Source organism: Paramormyrops kingsleyae, chromosome 21, assembly GCF_048594095.1.
Source record: "Paramormyrops kingsleyae isolate MSU_618 chromosome 21, PKINGS_0.4, whole genome shotgun sequence".
NCBI lineage: Eukaryota > Metazoa > Chordata > Actinopteri > Osteoglossiformes > Mormyridae > Paramormyrops > Paramormyrops kingsleyae.
The window spans coordinates 15,066,092-15,076,798 of record NC_132817.1 but is presented as its reverse complement, the minus strand read 5'-3'; the positions used below and the strand labels follow the sequence as shown (position 1 = coordinate 15,076,798).

The following is a 10,707-nucleotide window of genomic DNA, read 5'->3' as shown; positions in this document are numbered from 1 at the left end:
ACTATTTTGTGACAATTTAAACTGCTTTCCTGTAGTCCGCCGTATCGATCATGGACTTTGACAGGAGCTCCGCGTGGAATATGACGCAGCCTGAACGTCTGAGAGTGTATTTCAGGATTCATTTTATTATATGCATTGGTCAGCGAACGGCGACTGACAGACACCACCCAAAATGACATTTATTTTTATATAATCACAACTATATTTGTATGTCTAACGTTTGTATTTATATATCCTAACATTAGGTCATTTGATTATTTTTGTGTAGGCCTATTTAAGTTCCTTTTCGGGCTGGATTGCGGAAAAGCATCGATAAGTGTTTTTAATTCCTTTAATGAAGATGAAAATATATCAAGAAATATGCGTCTTCTTCGTATCTTTGTCGGCCCCGGTCCTACTTTACGTTATGAACAACGTTCCAACTTTTCATGAGTAAGTCTAACTTTAATAATGGCATTTATTCGCATAGAATATTATATGATATAGGCCTAGTTTTCGTTTTATATTTAATAATCGCCGTTTATCAAATTAATTATCAGATAATTTCGGTCGAACTGTTTTCTGTCCATTCAAAGTGTAATTGAGGTGAAAATGTATGCGTGTGGCCCACAGGTATACATAATGCTTATTACCTCTAAAGACGCCGTATAGTCATTTTTATGGAGTTCATTATTATGCGGATCCATACAGCGAACCTGGCAAGGTTGTCCTCATACCCGCGTATTAAGAATTGGAAAGAACTCTCAATAAAATGTCTTCATGGTACTTTTTCCATTAACACCACCACTTGGACATAAAAAAAAACAAATGATCTGTAAAATTACCCGGCAGGCATTAAATTTTACTGAGGCCATTACGATTTAGTAAATTTTCTTATGTTTGCCGGCAAAACGGGATAATTTATGGTTATTTTCTCAAATTTATAAATGAAGCACTCGACTCAAAAGGGTCAAAATATCAAGAAGCCCTTAGCTCAGGCGGTCAAATGTGAACGCTGACTATTAAGCAGCTCCTGGGCGCACAAATAATGTCAGCCCTAGAGCCCTCCTGCCATAGGAATACTTCTTTCCATAGAAATTGGTTTGGATTGAACTTATAAGTGGATTTTACAGGAGTGTACATTAGAAATGAATTACAAAAAGTACTGGAAAGGAATATATATATATATATATGAATTCAATCCATGTATAAAGTTTAATTACTTTTATTTTTCCTTGTGTTGTTTCCAGCTGTTTTCTATATTCATTATATTGCTGAACCTTGTCTCTAACTTCACACTTATAAATACTAAACATGTGTTATGTGTGAAAGTTGCTTCTGCAGCTTGTGCCCTTGGCTCACTGACCACCTGTGTCAGCTTTAACACAGTAATTCACTTTGATTTCTGTCTGAGGTCTTATTTGTTCATTGCTTTTCTTTCTCTCCGTGTAGGCCGTTCGTCATACTGGGCACTGGGCTGGTGGTATCGGGGGCCGTGTCTCTTCTTGCGTTTCTCTCGGCACAGCGTAAACAACCCAAAGATATCCTCTTCTACGGTAAGCGACAAGGAGAGGTGTGATCTTGTGACACGGGACCAAAACAGATTTTTACAGCGCCAGATCATAATGAAAAAGAGCCCCGGGACAATTCAAGATAAAACAAAAAGATTATGGAAAATACTGATGGCTCCACTGCGGCCGGCGAGACAGGAGAAATGCCACAAACAGGATAAGGCAGGGCAACAAAATGAAAATATGATAGGATGTAACGCTACTCAGCTGTTATCAGCTGCAACGGATATGAAGAGATTTAAACACTGAGCCCAAGAGGGAGCAAGTGCACACAATTACCCCCATCACACGGAGAGTAACTATTTTAGTATTTCCAATAAATCAGTGCGACACAGATCTTGCTCAAATAAAGCTTAGGCCTAGCAGTCACACTTAAAGAGACACTCTGCCTGTGGCGGGGTTATGATGACGTTTTCTCAGTTAGCCTGTCATCCCCTCGCTAATGAAACTTCACCATGGGGCAGTGAGAAGGCAGACGGCCTCCAGCTGAAAGTACACTTCCTGTTTTTCGTCCTCTCGATTCTCGGTGTTCTCGCCGTTTCACACCGGAGTGCGTCCACCAAACTCCACCCCCTCCCGCTGAAGCACGAGCCCTTACTCGCGCAGCCGTTTGAGAAACATTATTATCCATTCCTGCAGTGACAGAAATCCAGTAGGCAGTATAAACAGTCGTTTTATATATCTGCCCGTGTCTGTATGAACACAAAGACGCACATGTGGTGGTCTACAATTCAGGGTTGCAGCTTGGTCTCCTCTAGGTCTTTACTTTGGAAACTCAAATGTCCATGTTAACATTCAAAGCACACAGCACAAGAATGTCCACCACGGCAGTGATTTCAACCAGAACACGGAAACAGTCGATATTTTCAGAAACACTTTACTTAAAGTAGTCATCATAATGCACTATAGATTCCTTCATCATGCATTATAATAGTCAGTATAAGCCATTATAATGTATTATGAAAGAGTGCATTATACATGAAAGCTTCACAAAGCGTTGATTGTGCTTAATAAATATGGCTATAATGCGTTTTTATAAATAATTATAGCCGTGTTTATAATACTTCATGAATGCATTAAAATGCATTATGATGGTATCTATAAGGCATTATACGTGGGTGCTTTAAGTAAAGTGTTACTATATTTTTTTCCAGTATTTTCTAGCAGTTGGATATCAGGTGACTATTTTGCCAGTTATGGAGAGCTGGAAAACAAGTAAGGCAAGTTAACATTAGCGTGAATGAGGAAGTGTTATTATAATTGATTTCTAAGTAACTGGAATGATTTGACTATCAGAGCACACACATGTATACATTTTGCCCAATTTCTCTTGAGGTTGGCTGGAGAGCAGGACATTTCTTCTGTGTCTGTGTACATGTGTGAGCATTACAGTGAGCTCAGTGCTCCTGTCTCTCTCGCAGTGTGTGTCCAGTTTGCTTTCACGTCAGTCTTGAAGCTGACCAATGCTTTGGAGCAAGACGGCTTCACGTCAGGGTTCGTGGGATTTTACCAAAGAAAGGTTAGTGCCAATGAATAACACACCTAGCTCAAGCTCATACACTAATTTACCCAACTAGCACGCCAGTGGATTATCAGCAAAGGATTATGGGATTAGTGGGATAATGTAAAGGGTCATCATTCTAATGACATCTTTCATGTACCTTGAAGGGGGAGCCATGCATGGTGACCGCTTATGCCATCATGATGTGCTACTGGGATGGTGTGGTGCACTTCCTCCTGTATCTTCTGCTGCTGCATCACAGGGCAAAGGCGTAGGTACCACTACAACTGTCCTGTGTCTGTCCTCAGTCCCCAGACATTACAGTCATGAAATCCTTAAGTCACAGCTCAGTGCTACACAACCCCCCCCCCCCCCCCAGTTCCTTAAGATCTGAGTAAACAGCGAGCCTAACAAAAGGGCAGGATGTTGGGTGGATGTGAGCAGAGAGTATGGACAAAAGCAGAGGTGGATAGTTCGGATCCAGAAAATAAAAATCCAAACCAAGATTTTGTTTCAACCCACCGTTTGAGTATAAAGAGTCACAGTCACAGAGTACTCAGTTGGCTGGTTGAAACAAAATCTTGGTCTGGATTTTTACTTTCTGGACCTGAACTATCCACCACTGGATAGAATGTACTACAAAGGATATATTTTGAAGGGGAAACAATGATTGATGATTAAATAAATAGATAACAGAATGAAGGTTCATTATATCACTCCGCAGGAAGCTGTACCGTGGTATGGGGCTCTTTTGGGCCGGGTCTTCCTTCGCCAGCATGTCTGTCTTCATCCCTGGAAGTGTCATTGGTGAGGGTCCATTCTCTGTCCTGTAGCTTCAAAGAAGGGAACATTTCATGTGTTAGAATTGTGCTTCTGGGGCAACATGGCTGACATTTGTGCAGCCTGCTGTTACTCTGACAGTTCACGCAATGATTACTCGCAGTTACTCTCCAGGCGGGGTTATTTTGTATTGCTGGTTATCATTATGCAACAATGAGAATACGCTCCTTCATAGTATTTTCTGTAATCTCGTCATGATTCAATAGGATGAAACGTACTATGAGGTCCACAGGGCTGGTTTTCTCCAAATGGGTAATTTGCCAATTGTCACACCCTCAGGCAAATACGGCTCAAATATATATCCAGCCTTCTGGCTGAACGTGCTGCTCCTGCTGGGGTCCGTGTGGGGGGCAGCCTCGCTGCTGTCCAGCCTAAGAGAGCTGCCGGTGGTTCCCGCTGATGAGGTGAGAGTACCATGCGGACCAACAACAGGGGTGGGACTTTGGGGGCATGGATGCAGTGGGTGGGCAGAGCGTGGGGCATGACTCCTCCAGCACAAAGGCTGTATTTAGGCTTGTTGGCTTTCCGTCAGCGGCACTGTGCATGACACTTGGCGACTTTTGCTAAATTTCCTATCGCCTGTCTTCCAGGTCGAGTCTGTACAGAGAAAAACCCTCCTGACCCGGCCCACCGACCTGCTCCTGACGACCTTCCTCTTGGGCGCGATGGTTTTCACGGTGTTCCGTGGCCTTGTGAGTGCCACTTCATGCAGTGCTTTTTATTCGATTCGGGTGTCGCCCACAATAACCCAGACAGCTCAGCATAAAGGGGAAGTCTGTAAAAATCAATTGTTTCATAAACTATACCTCAGGTTCCTCATGTTTAGTATATTCGCTTTGGCACAATGTCACACAGGGCTGATGAAAAAGAGGTACTGTGATGTCTGAAGATGTTTTAAGAGCAGCTGTCATTTTTGTGACCACCTGCCAGACAATGTGCCTTGTCGCTCTATATCTCTCTTTCTCTGTCTCTCTCACTCAGGTAGTTCTTGATTGTCCCCTGGATTCCTGTTTTAACTACATCTACCAATATGAACCATACCTGAAGGACCCAGTCGGCTATCCTAGGGTCATGGTGAGTGAGATGAATTAGCCTTTCATTACAGAAGAATATAGACCATTGGAGAGCTTAGAAACATATCTGGAACACCATTTTCTTTTTTAAGAAGGCATAGCAGTAAAGGTGTTTGTCTGGAGAGAGCATGACAATGGCAGGTCCACTTGCTTGTCACTCTCCGGTAGGCTCTGTCAGCTGAGCCATCACGCTGTCGGTGATCTTATCATGACTTGTTTTCTGACAAAAGAGAAAGCAGTTGGTCATCTGCAATGCAACCGGAGTTTGATAAGGTAATCAGCTCGACCATGTGCATTCTATCAGGGGCCAAACAGTGTGAGAGTAGACTCCGAATTACCTCCATTGACTAAAATTTCCAAATACCGATGATGACAGAGCACTGCAAACAAGACAAGAAGAAATGGCTGTTTGCACAGCAGCTGTGGCAACTTCACAGAGCACGCTTCGATGCTACACCATGTCTCCTATGCTCTACACCATGTCTCCTATGCCCTACACCATGTCTCCTATGCTCTACACCATGTCTCCTATGCTCTACACCATGTCTTCTATGCTCTACACCATGTCTCCTCTGCTCTACACCATGTCTCCTATGCCCTACACCATGTCTCCTATGCCCTACACCATGTCTCCTATGCTCTACACCATGTCTCCTATGCTCTACACTATGTCTCCTATGCTCTACACCATGTCTCCTATGCTCTACACCATGTCTTCTATGCTCTACACCATGTCTCCTATACTCTACACTATGTCTTCTATGCTCTACACCATGTCTCCTATGCCCTACACTATGTCTCCTATGCTCTACACCATGTCTTCTATGCACTACATGTTTCCCAAACCAGTCCTCAGGGACCTGCAGACAGTCCACATTTTTCACCAGGACCTGGGAGGGAGCAAAAATATGGACCATCTATGAGTCCTCAAGGACTAGGTTGGGAAACACTGCTCTATACCCAAATAGTGTACTATTAGTGTAGGTAATCTGTGTCGGCCAGCTAACTCCATAGTTAACATAAAGGTGAGGAACAATGACGGACTCTGAGCAGTATGCTGTGTAATATTGTAATACTAAGACATATTCTGCTTTCTGCAGATGCTGGTCTACCTATTCTATGGCCTACCAATGATGGCTGCATTTGTCTATGGGCTTGTAACACCTGGTTGCACTTGGATGCTGGACTGGACGGTGCTATTCGCTGGGTTCATGGCTCAGGTAACATGACTCTACCTGCATGCCTATAACTTCCTGTAAATGCATTCGTGATCTCTCCGCCCCGCAGTGGTGACAAGGAACACAACGTTCTCGTGTACTGTGAGCTTCATAAGCAGAAACCAAAAAGATGTATCATCCATTTTGTAAGAAATCCTGTGTTTCGGTCATTTTCAAGGTCATTTACATGATTGCTATTATTAGTTTAGTGAGCTACCGATTCTCCAACTATTTAGCAATTTGTCACGCTTTTTTTCGTTAAGGTTTCATAAACCCCACCTGACAAGTTTGATCGTGGCATCCCACAATTCTTCAGAGGGCTGAGCCCCCTATTGGTCAAGTCCTAGAATTGCCCCCAGAACTACCAAAATAGTACAGAGGATAGAACTGAAGGTTTTAAATCAATGTCCAAAAGACATTTTAAGGTCTCTTTTCAATACCACTGGTTTTTATTTTATAAATAACAGTAATACACTGACATGTCCTGATTTACATCTGTGCTGTATGTGAAATATCATGAAAAGTCTCCCGTTGCCCTTTTATTTGCTTGTATAAAACATGCATCTAACAACATCAGTCATGTTCTTCATCTTTCTGTTGCTTTGTTGGTACCTTTAAGTAATCATGAGGCACGGTGTTGTTTGACCACTGCACCACTGCACCTCTAACCCCGCCTCCGCCCCCAGGCGCAGTGGTGCCACATCAGTGCGTCGCTACACCCGCGCACCCCCTACACCTACAGAATCCCAGAGGAGAAGTGGCAGGCCGTGCTGCTGGCCAACCTGGGGTATGTGACGGCGCCGCTCCTGTTGGGCCTCCGCTGCATCTGGAGCCCCGCCTTCTTCATGAAGACCGTCCCTCCAGGACAGGTCACCAAAGAGAAGAAGAGTGACTGACAAAACAAGCCTCCCCCCTCCACACACACAAAACAAATACACCAGCCTTATAAAAGAAACCATATACTCCAAAAAAATAACCAAAAATTAACAGGTTACTGTGAGAGATTATTTATTACATTATGATACCCTGGTGGAAATGCATCACTGAAACCAAACCCCTGTTCCTCACCACAGTAAACTGGTTCCTACCAACTAATGTCGACATTACTGAAAATTTCTCCTCTCTGCTTGGACCATTGGACTTTTAACAGCACATAAGCAATAACTTCCTTTTATCTTAGAAACTAATGACTCATGGGTTTGTCACACCTGAATATATATAAATCCACATTATGCCCCCTCAACCAGGTTGATTTCGACTCTGACGCTTAAATTGTGGCACAGTTCCCCCACAGTACAGCATTTGTACTGCAGATTGTTCTAGAGTACTGGTTTCTGCACCTAACCCGAGAAGAAGTGGTTTCCAGTTTGCCAGTATGCGGTGAGTGGTGAAAGCGCAGCATTCCCAGTGTCCACCAGACCACCAGGGATAATTTTCCAATTAAAAATACCTGCAGGATTCCAGGATAACCAGGTTGATAATATCACTCAGGCAAGTGAAGCTAGACTGTTCCAAAATGTAATTGATACAGACGTCAGAAGAGAACAGAATATAAGATGGACTTGATTCAAGCCATTGAATCACAGAGCACACCTTTGCCCTATTGTGAGCTCATGTACCTTGTGGACTGGATTGTGAAAGGTGATGTGTGTTAGTCTACCTCTGAGGAAACAAAGTCAGAGGTCCATCAGATATCACTGAATGACAAAGGATCATCATTGTGTAGTTTAATGGATCATGCCACAGTGTGTATCTATCTACTATGTACTGCTGCACTTTGCCCTCTTTGCCTTGTCTTGTAGATACAAGAAAATCACTTTTATAAACACTTTCCAGCTCACTGTTCTGTTGCAGATGCAATAAGGAAAATGTAACATTTTCCTAACTCTTCTATTGCCATTCCCATGTTTTTTCCATCCGGATCATGAGTATAAAATCAGGTGTAGAAAGAAAGTGGCCCATTGCGATTTTATTGCCATTTTTTCTACCATGTGTATGATCTTAATTTCATGATTACAAAATGCTCAACGTTTCTGAAAATGTTTACTGGATGTAGATAAACTTCCGAGGTTTGGGAAGACCACTGAATTTCAAATGCTCCCTAAAAACAACAAAAACTATGACATCCCAGGTTCAACAAATTCAGGGTCCAGCATGGTTAAGTTTGTAGTCTATCTTGGCTGAATGTTGCAAAAGGCGTGCTATTTGTAACACTTTAAAAACCACTGGAATATGCTTGTATTGAAAATATTAAATCCTCGTTCTGTTGTAGACAGCCAAAAAAAAAAAAAACGTAATTCACTGTCTTTTCACTGGGAGGTGCTAAGCGTCTTCTGTCTTCCCTGTTCACCTGACTGGATGGAAAATGGAACTTTATTCCATTTTGTGTTCGTACTGTTGTTATTGTCTGTGCATGTTCATTATGGTGAATGCAATTGTAAATACATTACTTGGGCAGCTTGTCATTCATATAAATTAATAGCCTATTGCCTACTATTCAGCTGATGGGTCATGTTTATATTAATTTGCTTTATGATATCCATTATAAAATAATGAATACAATAAAAATATTTGTAATACACGACTGTCGTTTTTTCTTCTAATCTGGCGAAAGCACGGTGAAATTGTTTACATACTGCAAAACCTGTTGAAGACAACACAACTTGAGCTGATAAATGAATTTCGTACAATGTGTCCGATATTCCTGAGCTTCCACTGAGGGGATTTGAATGAATATAACAGCTCAGTATTCTATTACCAAATTATGATTCGTTTGCAACAGGTCTGGTCTTGAAACAATAAGACGCATACAATGAGGTATATACATTTTTATTATTTTTTTCGGGAACAGAAAACCAAAACCTTGGAGAATGCGGGCATCGATCCCGCTACCTCTCGCATGCTAAGCGAGCGCTCTACCATTTGAGCTAATTCCCCTGCCATACAAACCGCACAGGAACAGTATTGTTGACGTTAGGTGAGTTCCTATCGTCATATAGTCCATTCGAAAAGGGAAATTGAGGGTGATCTGTCTATAAAGTTAGGTATACATCGTAATTGCAAGGACGTGCGGTATGACCAAGGTCTGGGTAAAATGAATTATTGTCAAGGCAGGGTAATGTTGAATTCTGTGTTTGCCATAATGTTAATGTGACTCTTTTCCGAAAAATAAATAAATAATACATATGACGATTCAGTCATTAAAAACTATTAATAGTGACTAAGTGAGAGTGCAAACGTTGATTAAAATTTTCTGATTAGAAATACATTTTAAAAACTAAACTAATTATTATCATGATTTTAATTTAATTACAAACATATTTCACTGCCTTGTTTGGTTGGGGACATGAAAAATATGAGTAACTATGCGTATTTGATTTAGCCTATACAATTACTGCTCAATGAAAGTTACGGCGGCAGAACTACACTGGAGAGGAATGAAGGATTGTGTATCAAGTCCATCATAAATGCATCATGAATGTGCAGCAATATATTGTGTAAAGATCTTTGCTTTTGCAGTTTGACACTGCTGTTTAGCAAGAAAAAGATCCCTGTTTGCAAACAAACAGGAGTTTTAATGAAGGCAGAAAGCTAAAGTTATGAGTTTTATGTACATAAGATGGAACTGATTCCAGGTAGACTTATGATTGTATATGTGTGCAGAAATTCCACGATGCACGATAACAGAGTAGAATGATTATTATATTAAGTGGTGTTAGGAGCGAGAGAAGAGTGAAACGGCATGGTTTGCTAAGTCGACGCCCCCTCAGAACATGGCGCCCTAGGCAGCCGCCTATGTCCCCTAATAATTCGACCGACGCTGGTAGGAATTTATTCATTTTCAGACATGCCGTTTTCATCTCTTATGCAGGCCCGGCTCGCTCTACAAGCGACCGTCTAGGGCGCCATTTGATTTGGGGGCGCAAAAGACCGAGTGAAAAAAAAAATCAGATGAAATACCCATCCTTACATTCCGTGACATGAATTACTTGCAGTTGAAATAGTGACATCTATTCACAGCATAACCACTCGCAGCAACCTTTAAATTAAACGTCAGAATAATGCCTCGTCTCTCGGTCACTGAGGGGTCGATTCTCCAAGGCGGTTTACGTGAAAAGAGCGCGTACCTGCTGAAATCGCCCCTAACAGTTTCGCGTATTCTCGGTGTCGCCCATGCGTGTAACCCAAAAAAGAAATGTCGATTTCTTACCTATTAAGTATATCGTTAATCCAATGATGGGGAACATCCAGCCTGTGGGCCCATGGAGACAGTTTTAACCGACCCACGAGGCATTTCATAAATACAAAACGCAACTGAAAAATACCAAAATATAAAAAAAACCCTAGAAAGCAATTCCTTTTGTCATACAATAAAAATAACATGACACTACAGCTGTGTATCGGCACGAATATGGCCATAAGATATGTGCCATGATACAAGAGTTACGATTCGATATTGCGATACTGCAGTAAGCAAGTAACATGTAAGCAAGGTGACACATTGTTTGTTTAATCTAATTTTTAAG

At 41.8% G+C, this 10,707-nt stretch overlaps 1 protein-coding gene and 1 non-coding gene across 3 annotated transcripts; one reads left to right on the top strand and one right to left on the bottom strand.

The window, feature by feature from the left end:
• The first annotated feature begins 21 nt into the window (after positions 1-21).
• LOC111836593 (transmembrane 6 superfamily member 2) lies at positions 22-8,760 on the top strand. Of its 2 annotated transcripts, XM_023798003.2 has the most exons (11): positions 22-106; positions 269-432; positions 1,432-1,535; positions 2,972-3,069; positions 3,219-3,322; positions 3,776-3,858; positions 4,171-4,295; positions 4,482-4,583; positions 4,873-4,965; positions 6,065-6,184; positions 6,868-8,760. In XM_023798003.2, exons 2-11 carry the CDS (start codon positions 335-337, stop codon positions 7,075-7,077), a joined length of 1,137 nt encoding a protein of 378 aa, XP_023653771.2. In that variant the 5' UTR covers positions 22-106; positions 269-334; the 3' UTR covers positions 7,078-8,760. The 2 variants fall into 2 exon arrangements, with proteins under 2 accessions (XP_023653771.2, XP_023653769.2); XM_023798001.2 differs by having other exon boundaries at positions 43-432.
• A 285-nt stretch (positions 8,761-9,045) lies between these two features.
• Positions 9,046-9,118, bottom strand: trnaa-agc (transfer RNA alanine (anticodon AGC)). Its single transcript has one exon. It is a non-coding gene; the product is annotated as a tRNA-Ala (tRNA).
• Positions 9,119-10,707: the final 1,589 nt, after the last annotated feature.